The 16,327-nt window shown below is 36.5% G+C and overlaps 1 protein-coding gene across 3 annotated transcripts in view; it reads right to left on the bottom strand.

The window, feature by feature from the left end:
* Positions 1-9,468: 9,468 nt before the first annotated feature.
* The window catches only part of RNF180 (ring finger protein 180), a 65,882-nt gene continuing 59,023 nt past the window's right edge, over positions 9,469-16,327 (bottom strand). For 2 of the 3 annotated variants that reach the window (XM_068177474.1, XM_068177471.1), the window contains one exon: positions 9,469-12,604. In XM_068177474.1, coding sequence (XP_068033575.1) covers positions 12,402-12,604 — 203 coding nt within the window. In that variant the 3' untranslated portion in view covers positions 9,469-12,401. The remainder of the gene's footprint in view (positions 12,605-16,327) is intronic. The other variant, XM_068177472.1, reaches the window with a different exon arrangement.

Genomic DNA, 16,327 nt, shown 5'->3' with positions numbered 1-16,327 from the left:
ATGACTTGGGGAAACAGCTACTAGAATGTGAAAGGCATATCCAGGAGCAGCATTTGCCTCACTTCCTCTTCTCTCATATATTCCTGACTAAAGCATTTAACTTACAGAATAAATTTCAGTGAAACTGAAACTTAGAAACTCCATCCTCTGTACTTAATTAAATTTATTTAAATGCAAAGACTATTATTGGGGCTGAAAACAACCCTTAAGATCATAAAATCCGGCCAATACAGAGCCTTTCTTTCATCTGACACTGAAATAAAGTGGTGTTTCTCCTTGACATACCTATATGTTTATCTAGTGCATAGAGCATTTCCTGTGGACAAGGAAAGTTTTGATTGAAGAAGGATATGTTTAACCCATTTTCCTGAAGCGCTCTGGCCACTAACCTACAGAAAAAGATTATTGTTATCTGTGATTAACACATGCATTATTATCCATCACAGACACCGCTATTCTAAGGGCAGTTAGGTGTCAAGGATCTTTGGAAAGTACAGACCTAATTACTTTCATGTTATTGTTCATTCCTCCAAGTAAACAAAAAATATTTGGGTAAGTGCAGACACTCAATATCCACTTTTAAAACAGTCACTCAGAGCCTATTCTGGCAGACCATGGGCAGTTTGCATTGTCACCTGACCATGCTGCCTGCCATCTGTATGATTCCTAACGCCAAATGGTACAGCACACAGCCAGCTATACTGGCTCTAGTCCACACGAGGATTCCTGCATGAAAAGGTGGAAAAAGCAGAGCAATTTCAGGTGCAGTACGACTGTTGCAGCAGTACATAAAATGGCCTAGTGAGAGAGTAGATTTGTCTGTCATGGTTAGGTTAAAAAGAAGGGGCTGATGAACAATGTTCATTGATGAATCAGCACTTGATCCTTATCTATTTGGAAGACTCTCATTTCTAGGATTTGATATTTTTGCTTTTAAGTGCTTGATTTAGTACATTTACTGTGACTTGTTACTGTGCAGTCATTCAACCCACTGCTATGCCTTTCAGGAAGAGAATTACCCACAGTTGTTGCATTTTGAAGATTTAAAAAATTTTAACACTATTATTACATTTTAATTAATATTACCTGATAAGGTTACCGATAATGAAGCCTCTCTATTATTAATGTTTAAAACCCAAATATCTACAATAAAATTAGAATTTTTGCATTCATCCTAGGTAACAGCTGTAATGTTTTTCTGACATAATGCTGATTATGATAGTGTTTTTCAAAGAGACAGTCCAAAGTCTTTACCAACATCCTTTTGAATAAAAAAGTGTTTGCTATGATCTCATTGCTGATTACTGATTATGCTAACAATGGAAATATTTATTGACTTTGTGTAATAACTCTTGGATTGCTTTACTTGTATTTGTAAAAAAGCTGACATGTGAAATAAACTCAACTTTTCAATTGGTGCAAAAGCCAGAAACAGTGTTTACTAAATAACATTTTGATTTATATTTTGCTGCCTGAAGCAATTCGCTCTGTTTAAGAATTTAGACATTTTCTCCTTTTCCTGATGAGGGTACTTAGCTAAGCAGTATGTGGAAGCCAGTAGAAATCTTCCAGAAATGTCCTTCCAGCCACTGGGTCACAAACATTCCTGAAAGCCTTTTAATGTAAAATTTCCTGTAAAGCAGTAAATGCTACCCCAGCGGTAGGGGCATGTTTTGGGGATTTTTTAAGTAGAAAAAGAATTTATTTAGTATCTATACAACTCATGCATCTATAATCTGGCTGCCCTTTGATTTAAATTATGGTAATAAGATAATTTAGTTACTGTTTCCAAAAAATGTGTCAACCCGTTATATTAACACTTGCATTTGCATATTCCCCAGTGTTTGTAAGAGTGCCTTTAACTTGAGAAGCTCCAAGTGATTTGCACATTGAACGTTCTACTAGACTCTGCATGAAAAATGGAACAACTGAACAATTTGTTTTTAGAGATTAAAAATAATGAGAATTGGACCTGCAAATTACTCTGAAAATAAAACAATTCAAGAATAAAAGCCAGGGAAAGAGCAAGGTGTCTTGATTTACACTATTGTTATCATTATACTATATTCCCGTCTTAAGCAGAATTAGAGACAAAATAGTAGTATGGTTTGACTGTTTAATACCATTATGTCATTTTCGTAGTTTAGAATTTAAATCATAATCTATATAACAAATAAAAAGTAGTTTGTGAGGCTTGATTCCTAGGTGAGGGTAATAGAAAACTATCAGATGATTTTGTAGGTCTTGCAATTGCTGTTCATGTAAAATTGCAGTATATGCATTGGAAAAATCTGTGACCATAGAGCTGTTTATTACCTTACATGTTCTTTTAATTCCCAAGTTTTAAAAAAGATAAAAAGTGGAATCCAATTCTATAAGATGGAACCAGAGAGGGATATAATCTGACTGTAACATTAACTTCTTACACACATTCTCTGCTTGATAAGATGTAAAAGAAAATTTGCATATTCTTCCTCCCCTGAAATTGAATTCAAATTATTTTAGAACTAGTTCAACTTTTGACAGCTGAAATGCATACATTAGCCATCTAGAGCCATCTAGATGCAAGGCAAACACATTCTTATCTCATATGTTTCTAATAGGAACGTGTTGTCTTGCAGGCACCATTTGATGCCACGATTTGACTGGTAATGAATTCTGGATCATGCATCTCCCCAAAGAATTTACACTGCATGGATTAAGGACAGGTTTTTGAGAATTTCAGTTATTTTCACACTTTGAATGTAAGTCTAAACAATATTTCTTGGGTAGCAGCCTGATTATATGAAGAGTTACTATCCCCCAAACCAGGGGTTACTTTAGGTAGACTGGTATTACATAGGATTTTTTTAAGTATTACATTTCCATTTAAATTTATCAGGATGGTCAGCTAATTTTTTCTGTCAATATCTAATATCATTCACTTTATACAGGTAATACAGAAAAGCGACATGAGATTTCCTGTCTCCACAGTCTTAATTTCATTATTGAGCTCAGAAACAGTGGAATACATTACATGATTAGCATTTTTAACTGTTTTTTTTAAATGAGAGAGTAAAAAGAATTTGAAATAATTACTTTTTAATATTTTCATCAAATTACTTACCATCATCCTTTTATTGGTGGCATTTACATTCTCTGCTTCATTGTCTTGTTTGAGGATAAAATATTGCATATGGAGTATTTTTAAATTATTGCCCGATTACATTTTAATGATTTAATGGAAATGTGGAAACACTTCAACTAAATGCTGAAAATTTTTGATGGAAAATGAAATAGATTATTAACAAGTTAAAATGGTATCTACTGAAAAGTCAGAATATACTGCAGTTTTCTCACCCTAAAACCAAAGTGCAAATTTAAATAAGCCATCACTAATACAGTAGCATAATGATTTGTATAACTTGTATAACATAAATCTAGAAATCCTGAGAGCAAATTTATTTAATTTTTAAATTTTTAAATTAGTATTGAGATGTCAAAGATAAGAAGCTGAAGGAGTCTTTCATTACATTGTAAAGTAGAGTGGACAATAAAAAATGTGGCTGAGGGAAGGCAGCATTGCTGTTGAGTACCAGAGAGGGATCTGTAGTATTGAGTTCCAGAATATTTTTAAACTCAAAATCTAGTTAGATAAGTGCGCACAGGACAGTGACTGCTGCTACAGTATTACAGGAAGTGCTAACAGATATATTTTAAATTTTGAACAGTCCCGTGCGGCCTTTTCAGTAACATTTCCATGTATTATGAACAATCCTGAGTGAAGCAGCATACTTTCCTGACCAAGGACCAATGTGTAAAGAGCCCTTAAGAAGATCAGGTCTGTGTGGCAGCAGCTCTCTGGCCACAGAGAGCAGGCACACACTTTCCCAGGCTTTTTCCTGGGGAAGGCTGTGAGAAGAGCAGAGGAAAGAATAAGAAACAATTCTTATCTCCACTTGCACCTGCTGTTGTGCACGTGTGGAACGTGTCATGGAGATTTGTTTACCAAAGAGTGATTTCTTAATTGGACACTGGATGGTGTTTAGATTAATTGACCAATTAGGTCAAAGCTGTATTGGACTGGCTGTAAGGGATACTGAGTTTCCTAATAAGTGTAGTATAATATACTATAAGATGATAAAATAAAGCAATTGATCAGCCTTCTGCAATCATGGAGTCAATGTTAATTATTACCTAGCTGGGGGCTTGCAGCGACAAGTCTAGGCAGGCTGAGCCAAGACCCTGAGGGATTTCATCTTCACAGACACAACGAGCAAACAGGCTCTTAAGCCACCCTTTTGTTCCTTCCAGCTGCAAACAGAACTGAGGGAACAGTCAGTTGTTTTCTAGACAGTGGTCAGTAAAATAATCTTGTGCTGTTAACACTGATCTTGTGTTTACTAAGCCAGGCTGAAGGGCATTCAACCAGTATCTGGCACTGCTACCTAGTACTGATATCCAGTACCTCCCCAGAAGCAGTTGCTTTCCTGTCCTTTGCTTATCTGCTATTTTACACCTTCATGGCTGCTTTATTGCAAGAACCAACCATACTCTGGCTCTTGACATGTTTTTCACAGGGACACAGAAGTTCCTTTGAAAAAATCTTGAGGTTTTATTTATATCTAGTACAACAAGGAGTTTTGTTCCTCTTTGTCATACATATATATATATTTTCCTTCCATTTATATATGCCACAACTTTCATTAAAGGCTGTAGAATAAGTCAGGTTAAGATTCCCACCTAAGTAGAAGTTCAGAATTTTGGGAGAGGGGTATGTCATGCCTTAGCAAAAGCAACTGATTGAAATAGAAGAGCAGCCCCAAAGGACAGAAAGCAATGAAAAACAACAGTACATTATCTTGCCTACTTTGGATACATTCCAGCAGTCATAGTTGAACAAAAATACCTTAAGAAACCTGGAAATATTGGGGAATCTTTTAATGTAGCAGAAAGGGAAAATCAATGTGTGCCATCAGATACCCTGTATAACTCCTGAGGACTTATTATAGGACACCTGCTCAGATGAGGACCCCAGAGTGCTAGAGGATACTAGAGAGTGCCCTGCACAGCACTCAAAGGACAAGGAAATCCATTTGGTCTCCTACATAACTGCCCTGATGAGAGTCCTTCCTTGAGAAGCAAGCCCTGAGCTATTTTTTTTCCAGTGTCAGTCTGATGACTTGTCCAGAAGCATTCCCCTGATCAAATTTGTCGGCTTAGTCAGGACATTTTCTGCAGTGTTCATGAGAGATGAAGTTTGTCATGTAGGATTTGTCTGTAATAAAATCATTTTAGTAAAACCAAAATATGGGATTATACATACCCTCAGTCTTCTTTTAAGTACCTTTTTTTAACAATAAAAATGATCAAGTGAAAAGTTGAATGTCCTCAATTGTACATTATTACATTTTATGATTAAACTTCCAGAGTGTAATGGTGGAAAGTACTTTCAAATAGGTCTACAGTTTAGTGCCTCATCAGAAATGTAGAAATATTTCAACCCAAGAAGGTGTTTGGTATAAAATTAAATAGATTATTATTGAGTTATTTTTAACTAAGTAATTTTATTAAGCTGACAGTATTTATTTTCCAGGATTATATCACAGCAACAAAGAAATCCTAATACATTTAAGACTCAGGAGGTTTAATTTAGTTTCAGTCATAGAGAAATGTAAGTAAATATAAAATTCGAACTTGCTTTCATAAGAAATTCGGAAAACTCCAGAAATGCCATCAAAATATGTTTTACAGTCATAGAAAAAGTTTGTAAGACACAAATCCAGTTGCAGGTGTATATGAGAAACTAGATTTTACAGTGATGACTCTCATTGATTCTGCTGGGATCTAGATCACTGCTGAAATCTATCACAAATACATATATTTAAGGCTTTGGATCCCAACATAAGAAATCCTAAAGAACCAATTTTGGAGAAATGTGATCTTCAAGTCTGCATCAGGTCACTTTAGAAGGAAGGTCTCATATTGGGGATGAAAAATTGAGGCAGACAAAATTAGGAGGTATTGTTTGAAATTTGAATTCAAACTCTTACCTGTAAAAAATTAGATTTTAGACTTTAACATTTAAATAATAAGTTTAGATATAAAGTTGGCATATGGATTTCTGACACTAAGATGACTAATATGGAAATAATATAACTAAACCTTCTGCAGTTCTTTCCTTAGTACTCTTCTGAATACTGCAGAGAACTGCAACAACCACAGCTTTCAATCAGTTTGAAGAAAAATAACCCCTTAAAGATTCAACTGGTTACCAAAGAAAGACTGGTTGTATTGAATCAAGATAACAGTGAAAGAAAAGAAAATTGCAATTAATTCTAGATGGATATGTACAGAAAAGTACAGAAATGGACAAAAATGTGGGCCAAGTTTTTCCAGGACTGTACTGCCTTTTGTTATTAAGGGAAAACATGATATCCTCAGATATTTCTGTTTTATTTACCCCTTATTGAGGAATTCACTTACTCTAGTCCTCAACCAGTCAATTCTTGTGTGATGACTTCACAGAATTACTCATATGACAGAGACTTCATTCCCTTAATCATTTCAGAGGTCCTTTGCTGGCATCTCACTAATAACTCTGTATAACTTTTGTACAGGGCCGACTAGAACTGGACACAGCCCCCCAAAGATGGCCTCATCAGTGCTGAGCAGAGTGGCAGGATCATCTTCTGTGACCTGATGGCCACAGTCTGCCTAATGCATCTGGGACTCCATTAGCCTTCTTGACTCAAGGATGCACTGCTGGCTTATACTCAATTTGAAGTCTACCAGAACTCCCAGCTTTTCTTGTGTAGAGCTGCCTTCCAGCCGGGTTACCTCCTGCATGTATTGAGGCATGGAGGAGCTGTTTCCAGGTGCAAAACTGCTCTTGTTGAACAGCATGATGTTCCTGTCAGTCCTTTTCTCCAGCCAGCCAAAGTTCCACTGGACAGCAGCACAACCTTCTGGTGTATTATCCACTTCTTCCTATTTTGTCCTCTGCAGCTTGCTGAGGGTATGTTCTGCCCCAAAATCCAGGTCATTAATGAAGATGATGAACAGAATAGTACCCAGGTTTGTTCTCTGGGATACACCACTAGCTACTTGCCTCCAGGTAGACTTTGTGCCACTAATCACAGCATAATGAGCTCGCTCTTCAAGCCACTTTGAAATCCACCTCACAGTTTGTTAAGGATCCTGTTACTGAGAGAAGCCTTGGCCTGAACTAAGGTGCAAATGGGACCATATACTGAACTGATTTTATTTAACAATAAAATGAGAGTGAAAGAGAGAGGGAGAGAGAGCAGAAGATAGTCACCATCCATGGATCCAGAGGTGTCCTTTTGGTCCTTCTTTACCCAGGAGTTCTCGGTGGTAGGAGTTCTGAGGTCATTCAAAGCTTTTCACCATTTATAGATTTTTGTAAACGAAGGAAGTAATGGTCATTGGTTACACAGTTCTCTTACTCTATTCGTTAAAGGATTCCCTCACTTCTAATGCTAATTAGTCCCATGCTCAGTCTTCCTCTGGGTTGTGAGTTGGTGGCTGCAATCTCCACCTGCCAGAATTACCTTTTACCCAGCCTGAGCTGACTTCAGCACAGTTGGTAAGCTGGCTTTCCTTGTGGCCCATAAATTCAGCCATTATCATTGATACATTCTTATTCCACAGCTTTGTTTACCTCCCCCTAGGCCTGAGATAACACTCAGACAATAGTACCACCTTTACCTTGTCTCATGTATTCCTCATGGTGTCTTAATTCACAGCCCAAGTTTCAGGTATCCACAGAGGCATATTTTGCGGGGCAGGGTCTGGTGGTTGCAGATGCCAGTTGTCCCATAACCTGCTGATCAGGATCTTTCTTTGACCAGTGATAAGCATGTGAGCAGCACTTTACACACTTTGTCGCAGTGTCAATTTTTGTCTGGATTACCCAGGATGTGCTAACTAGTGTCGCCCTGTTCTTTCAGATGTTGTACTACGATACGAAATAATTTACGCACATTCACACTAGATGTAAAAGGGGGAAAAGAGAGGAAATTTATTTCTTATCTTGTAATATATAGAATTTTAAAAGTGACAGTGGATTGGAGGATGGAATTGCTACCTCTCCAACCACACTGGTCAAACACAGTTTATCAATTTTCTCTTCCTACAAAGAAGAATATAAAACAATTATTATTTACATGAACATGTTTGAGAAACTCTAGTAGAAATATGTAAATATTAGAAGGTATAGAAAACTTTTAGAAGAACTTTAAAACTTTTAAAAGAACAGAGCGACAAGCTAGACCTTGCAGGCCTAGTTAGGCCATTCTGTCACTCCATTCTGTGCTTATCTCATGGCAAAGTCTTTCTGTGGTAACTGTGTTTGAGACAGAAAACTGTGATCTTTAAGTCCTTATGATATTACTGACTGCCTTGGAACTTTTTGCTAAATAAAAGACATCTCTGAGGATAGCTTTGTGTCTTGGTTGAGATCCAGAGCAATCCAAAGCATCCTTCCTCACAGCCTCTCCCTGGGTATGGGGCTGAACACCAGCAGATTCTCTTAATATCCTACATTTCTTTTCTGTTCATCTGTGACCTGGAATTCTCCAGAGGAGAGTGCACATCTCATAGTTATAATGCTGACAGGATTGCAAAGAACAAAAGATGCTGAAAACACATCCACAAAAGCAACATTACACAACATGAAGACAGTTATTTGTCAGATGATAGCTACAGTAGATAATCTTACTCCCAGACTTTCATGTTATCAGCAAAAATTTTCTCTAAAAATGACAAAAACACACCTAAACTCTGGTTCTTCCTTCTTTTTCATCTCAGTATCACTAACTGAGGCTGTTGTTGACGTGTGATAAAAACCTGAGGTGTGTATGTAGACTACTGGAAAAAGCTTAACCTGGATCTGAGCCTCTGTAGGCAGGCACAAGCCATGAAAGACTCTGTTGTGCTTCACAGCAGCTGCTCCCTGAGCAGCTATTGTTTTGGACTTTTTTTTTAGACTTGTCTCATGAGAGAAGCAAGATGACTGAACCTTTGGCAGGTAAGGGAGCTACAAACATACCCATTGGTTGACAAAAAAACTCACACACTTCTGAGTAGGCATGAAGTTCCCTTGCCTGTAAAAGTGATACCTAAGTCTTGTCCTGGATTTCTGCTGTCTTCAACAGCTAAATGGTCTTGACTAACTGCACCGGTACTGAGAATTCTTCATTATCAGAATATGTTAAGATCCAGACCATGCCCCCAGGTAATTTCTGACAAAAGCTGCCTGGAAAGTACTGAAACAATTTCTGACAAAAGCTGCCTGGAAAGTACTGAAATACAAAGTTGCTAATATAAAATAAGTTAATCCCAGTAGTACAGAAATCAGCAAATCTTTGCGGCACCCCAAGCAGAAACAAAAGAGATATCACAGAACACAATGAATAAAAAAAAATAATTCCACCATGCAAAATCTAGTGAAATTACTGCAAAATATTAAAAACAACTCAAATTTTATTGTAAACATTTTAATACTATGGTATTAAGAAATACAAGCTTGTTGATCAGGATAAATTTAACCAGAAAACAGCCTACAAAGGACCTGCTCTTGCTCCAAGAGATATTAATAGCATTTTAGAGCACATTTCAAGGAAAACCAAATTTGAGCCTTTAAACTGTTTTTGCATTTTTACAAAAGTATGTATCTCAAAAAAAAGCCAATATATGACAAAAAATGTGTATCACCACTCTATACCTCTTAGGTGTTTTCCTATGGAGGATCGATCTCTCAGAGTTGGAGTAGTCTTGATAATGTAAATTTTAAATAATTTAAAAATAATCTTTCTCTGGAATTAATAACAACCCATATAAAATAAAACAATATTGCTCAATAAACAGTTTAGGCCTTGAAGAAAGGTAGAGTTAAACAATTAGAAATTTCCTGCAAAATTGTGAGTGCTACTAACTTTAGAAAAATGTCTCTCTCAGTCATCATTTCTTGTTGAAAATGTACAAAAGAGGCCAATATTAGATTGTATTTTTACTCTTCTTTGTGGCCCATTTTCAAATAAAACCATGGTTGCATGCTATTAAACAAGATGTAACTTTTTCTTCTATAACTAGTTAGCTTCTATATTACATTTCTTATGTCTCTATATAGTTTTGAATATTTACTGAAAGATATTTCTTTACCAGACATCCTGGTTAAAAAAATTAAATCACATTATTACTGGAACTTTAGACTATGTCACTTAAAGTAATTTTTCATGACATTTTTTCTATTTTAGGTTTTTTGAGATCAAAAGATAGAAGCAATTTTTTCTTAACAGGGAGTTGGTCCTTCCCTTTTCTGACATATGAACAGTAATTTCAGAAGTTTAGAGAGGCAAACAAAAATTGCAGTTAGAATGGCAGTCCTGGCATATATGAAAGAGCTGTTTAAATTTATGGATAATATTTTAGCATACACACCCACACATCTGCATGTAGCCAAACAGGAATCTATGACTTATACCCCCTAGTTTTTAAAATACTTCCACCAAATGTTTTATTACAGTCTTAAAGCTTTTAAAACATTATGCTTAATGCCACTAATAATAGAGCCAGTCACTTTTAGGCAGAGACAAAGTAACTGAGTGGATTATTCTTATTACAAAAATGCATTTTTGTCAAAGCCACAAGTATGTGGTGATGGTAAATTTCAGTTCTTACATCTCTATAAATTTGAATATATTAAAAAAGATGACAGATTATTTCGTCTAGTCATTGTAGTTAAATTTGTAACTTTTAATTCTACTTATATGTTCTTGAAAAGATTTTTTTATGCAGCCTGTTAGAAAACTAAGTATTAGTAGCTGATTTACTGCTGATTTTCAGGTTAAGTGGAAGTTTCTGGTCCTGATCCCTTCATAACCTGTAAGAGGCTGACCATGCTGGAGGTGCTGCAGTAAAAGAATATAAGATCATGCATAAAAAACTCTGATTTCATTCCATCACATTTGGCAGATGGCACCTTTCACAACACATTTCTCCTTGTTCTCTGCTAGAACAGGGGAGTACACCACCTACTGAAAAACCACAGGTCTCCCCCACAGAATCTGATACAAGAGGGACAATATACATACACTCACATGCTTTTCTAGATGAAAGTACAGTGTACTTTGAAGATTCATGCCACTAGAAATAAAACCTTCCTTGTACCTCCCTAAAAAGTAAAGCTGTAAACTGCCTTGTGCCATTCTTCAGAACCCAACTCCCATATTAATTTCTAGTATCTTTTACTATAATTTAATAGATGCTCTTTCACTTTCACTTAAAAATACTGTGTAAAGCAGCAAGTCTGGAATGATTGTTGAACTGACTGCAGTTTGGTAGTGTAACTCATCAATCTATATATAGAATAACTATAAAGTGCTTTAGAATAATTTCATAAGAAAGGTGCAAATAAATACTGTGCCCTGTTATGTACTCTCCCATGAGACATAAAGTCCCGGAAAGCCCACATTTAGAAGTATCCTCAATTTTTACAGCAATTTAATAGATACTGATTTCTTCCACTGGAGAATGCTTCTGTCTCCAGTATTTATTTGGGTCAGTGTCTCACAGCATCATAGCCAGCAGGCCTGCTGGTTGCCCTCCATTAGTCTTGCTGGATCCAAACACACTCATCTGAATGGGTAAAAAAGGTATGGTGCTACACTGGGAATCTGCACAAAAATGGTCCTCTTATAGTGCAAAACTTGTGGTTGTTAGTTGATTCCTTTTGATTGCTATTTGCTGAAAAGATGAACTGGCAGCACAATGCAGTGTAATTTTTCTTTTTGGTTAATAGGCTCAAAATATCACAGTGGAATGCTGATACGTCTATCAGTTGTCAAAATTTTCCAGGATTTGGATCATGGCACTGAAATAGCTCTGATGAATGTCTATATAATGCATGGTACAGCACTACTCCAGCTCCCAAAAGATCTGAGTGAAAATGGGAAGCTTCTTTATAGCGTTTATGTATGAGGAATTGAAGCACCAATGAGTGAGCGAAGTGTGTCAACACAGAGTCAAACTCCTAAATGACTCCATAGATTACATTCTTCTGTAGTACACAGATCCCCCCTAAAAACTAGGAGCACTTCTACAGAGTAATAATTTTATAAATTAGGGGTAAATTCTTTTCCCATCAAAATCTCCCAAAGGCAAAACTCCCGCTGAATGAACTATGATATGGATTTCACATTACATTTGTAACCAAACTCGAGTACTTTGTTACATATAGCAGAAGTATTGAACAGCTTTACAGCATGCTTGATGAAGTCTATTCCAATACTGAATGATAAAAATGCAATATCAAATATTTTACCTTTTTTCAATATTTTTTCTATTCACAATTTTTTGTTCACATGACTGTCATTTTCCTTAACTGTTACTTCTACAGCCTAAAGAGGGAAAAAGAAATAACAAAGGAAACAGAAAACAATAAATCCTATTATCCAGTTGACTGAATAAATGTAGATGATCACCATGTCCATATCAAACCGCCATCCACGACTATCATCCTCGAAGTCCATATAGTCCATCCTGTGAGCAGCATGTGGGAAATGCCTCCTTGTTACAGTATTTGAGTGCCTTCGAAAACCTGCTGAAAAAACAGACTAGGAGATAAAAATATTTTTAAAAGGAACCAGATTGACTAGCAAAAAAAGTTAACACTCCTTCCTCCAGTTATCAAAAAGACAAATAGAAGCAGGAAATCTCACACCTCACTGCTAAGTTTCATCACTTTGTGGGACAAGAAGCTATCTTTGGAATTGATTTTGTAAGATTTAAAAAGTAACATTGTGTTCATTAAAAAGTAATTGTGTTCCATGTCTAGAAAATAATGTTTGTTTGTATTTGGAATTTTCCACCATAATAAAGTAATGATATCTGCTTATGTTATCCAGATGTATGTACGCCTCTCTTTTGGTGCCTTCTTTCACTGAGTTTGACTCAGTGATCTAGAAGTGAAAGCCTCCATATACTGTAAGGAATCCCTTTAGTAATTAGCTAAAATGGGTTCCCTTAGTCTATTCATCTGAATTCTTCAGTAATCAAAAATATTCACATTTGTACATACATACATAGTTCAACAGGTGTTACACATTTGAATTCCTGTTTCTAGAATCTGAGATTCTTTTTCAAAACTTTCTTCTAACTAAATTGTGCTCGCTCTAATATGATGTTCATTATGTTTACTATAATGCATATCAGGTTAAAATTCAATTCTTAAATCACTGTTTGCATGCTGATAACACCTTAAAAATATACAGGCAGATGAAAACAAGTCAAGTGGAAGTAAAAATCCTGTGTCTCCAAGATGGCCTAAGTATGGGGTCCTGCCAAAAAGTCTGTCCTCTTCATTGTTCCCCAGACTTCTCCATGTAGCAGGAGAGGTACTGTAGAAGCATACCTCTTCCCTATGTCAAGACATAAGGTTAGAGAAGAGTCTGTGCAGCTGTGTCAGACAGTAGTCTGTGACACAAAAAAGAGCCTGGGAGCTGTGGTGCAAAGGCAGAAAATCTGTCCCATTCTGACGACAGTTGTACTCTGGATTTTTGCTCTGTTTTCATGTAATGAGCACTTTTTATAATGCATTCTCTATTCTTTAATAAATTCTGACAATAAAAATAACCTTGTGTATCTCCAGACAGAGTGGAAGTAAACCATGTTGTTTAACCATCTGCAGATAAAAGCTGAGAGCTGTTGAGTCCCTCAAAAAGTGAAGAGCAACACGGAGTAGGGTTTGAATTATGAAACAGAAGACCTGAGGGAGCATCAAACACCTTCTAATGTATTTTCTACTTCTTAAAAAAAATCCTATCATACATTACTTCAATTCCCAAATAATACAGTTCCCAAATAATTAATGCACGGGCATGTATTTGTGAAAAATTATATTTTATTTAACTTTCTTGCACATGCCTGTGTTGCTATACTCTGAACAAGAACTTCTTCTCAAATCACATGAATATGCATGCACAGTGCTGGCAGAGCCTGGCAGACTGTTAGTGGGAACCTGTTACTAGATAACAAAAACAATGTTGTGTGCAAATCGCACTTTTATATGCACCAAAGTGTGCAAACCAAAAAGGATTTTCAGTAAGCATGAGTAGGCACATCTTTTGCACTTTGCAACCTTCTGTTGAAGAACTAGCAAAACACAAAATAAAACTACAAAAAAAAAAAACTACATAAAAATTAAAATATCCTCCCAATTTTATAAATTGACCTACTTTTTTTAAACTTAAAAATAGAAGGTATAAGATAGAAAATTTTACTCTAAAAATACCCCCAAATGAATAATACGCAAGCTACAATATCCATTTACATTATAAGTGCTCAGGTAAAATTAGATTATGTATGAACAAGTGTTCTGAGGTTATCAGATATACCAAAGAACATAATTTTGGCACAGTCTCTTCTTTCTGCAGTGGATAAGAAGAGCTATTGAAAGACTGTGAGAAAAAATGCAAGTACAGACTGAGACCTTCCCATATGTGCCCTTGCAGCACCTGCCAGCTTAGTGCGCTAGATCTTTGGAAGCTGTTTTCAGAATAATGTGTCAAAACAGCATTGCATGTGTCTCTGCATGCTTTTGAACCAGATCTCACATTGACTCCATTTACTGCACTTTGTGTCCCTTGATGGAGTAAATAAATTGTTTTCCTCTCAGGTAAAACTAGAAACAGAAGATGAGTTCTAAGAGCTCAGAAGTGTTCCAGTAATATACTTCAACCACTAATGGGCATTTAGCCCTTGAGACTGCAAGTTGTCTCACATGCAAATGTGGACATCTGACCTCACAGCATCAATTTTTGTGCTCTGTTATAGCTGATATAATTGCTAATGCAAGAATGCCTCTGAGAGACAGTGAATAATCTTTCCTACAACATCTTTATGCCATTCATAATTTTACAGACCTCTTGTATCTGCTTTCTCTAATATGCTTTCCAAACAAAAGAACTTTTGAATTTCCTTTGTATGGAAAAAGCTTCTAAACTTCAGACTATCCTTTCCACACTATGCTTCGCCCTCTTTTGTCTTTCTCTGAGATGATGTAATCTCAAATTATATGCAAAATTTGAGTTGTGGGATTACCACAAATCTAGACAATGACATGACATTTTGCTATGATTCCTGCTTACCTTTTTACTGTGGCTGTGAATGAAATGTTTTCAGGAAAATAATCCCAGTATTATCCAATATAATATAATTTTCTGAATACATATATATAGCCAATATAATATAAATGTATATCCAATATAATATAAATTTCAGAAAATGAATCCCAGTATTATCCAATATAAAATTTAAAAAAAGTATTTTTTTAAATGTCAATAGCTAATTTACAGCACCTGATTGTCCCTTATAGTTGAAGTGTTTTCTTTACTTGCAATCTGAACTTTTCACATGCCTTAATGTTCATCCTCTTGCCACACACCATTGTGAACAGATGGTCTGTCCTCCTGGTGGTCTCCTTATAGGTATGATAAGGTTAAATGGAGATCCTCCCCAGAGCCTACCCTTCCCCAGACTGAAGAATCCAGTTCTCTCAGCCTCTCCTTCCAAGTCAGGTTCTCCAGGCCTCTGAGCATCCCAGCTGAACCTGGGTTGCTCTGTTAAACCTGCTCCAGTCTACTTCGGTCTCCCCTGTACAGGGGAGGCAGGCAAAGCTGCAGGATTTTAGATGTGGTGTGGTGTGTTGAGCAGTAGGGGATAAAAGCTTCATCTACAGGTTTTCATACATCATATTCCTGTTCACAAAACCCAGGATGCTGCTGGCCTTCTTTGCTGCTAGGGCACACTTCCAGCTTGCGCACAGCTTGCTCTCCATCAGGATGCCCATGTGCTGAGTCTCTCAATCTGTCCTTAACTTTGCTGTTCTCTGCAGGTCTGATGAAGATGTTACCTGTTACTTCCTCTAGGTCGCTGATCAAAAGAACTGTTAGCTGTCAAGTTCATATTTACTATCATTAGTGAAGTGAATAATTTAATATCACTATAAATTTTACCAGCTATATATGTATCACTTTCTCAAATCACATATGAATGTTCTGAACTACCCAGACCACTGTGTCATTCTGACAAGGTCTCAGTTTGACTTGCTACGTGGTCTTTTACACTGTATTTTCCATCTCCTACTTGGGTCTGTTTTCCTTTTTAGGTGCCTGGAAAAAGGGTCTTTGTATGATGGAGCACCTGCATTTCTCCAAATTCTTGTTCTCTCTGAATAGCAGCTCCACTACTGAGTCTGCCAATTTGTTGTCACCTGCAGACTTGATGACAGCATGGAGGGAAAAAATCAAAATTTCCAAGTATTCTA

Source organism: Anomalospiza imberbis, chromosome Z, assembly GCF_031753505.1.
Source record: "Anomalospiza imberbis isolate Cuckoo-Finch-1a 21T00152 chromosome Z, ASM3175350v1, whole genome shotgun sequence".
Taxonomy (NCBI): domain Eukaryota; kingdom Metazoa; phylum Chordata; class Aves; order Passeriformes; family Viduidae; genus Anomalospiza; species Anomalospiza imberbis.
The sequence above is the reverse complement of the archived record's forward strand: the minus strand, read 5'-3'. Positions and strand labels throughout refer to the sequence as shown.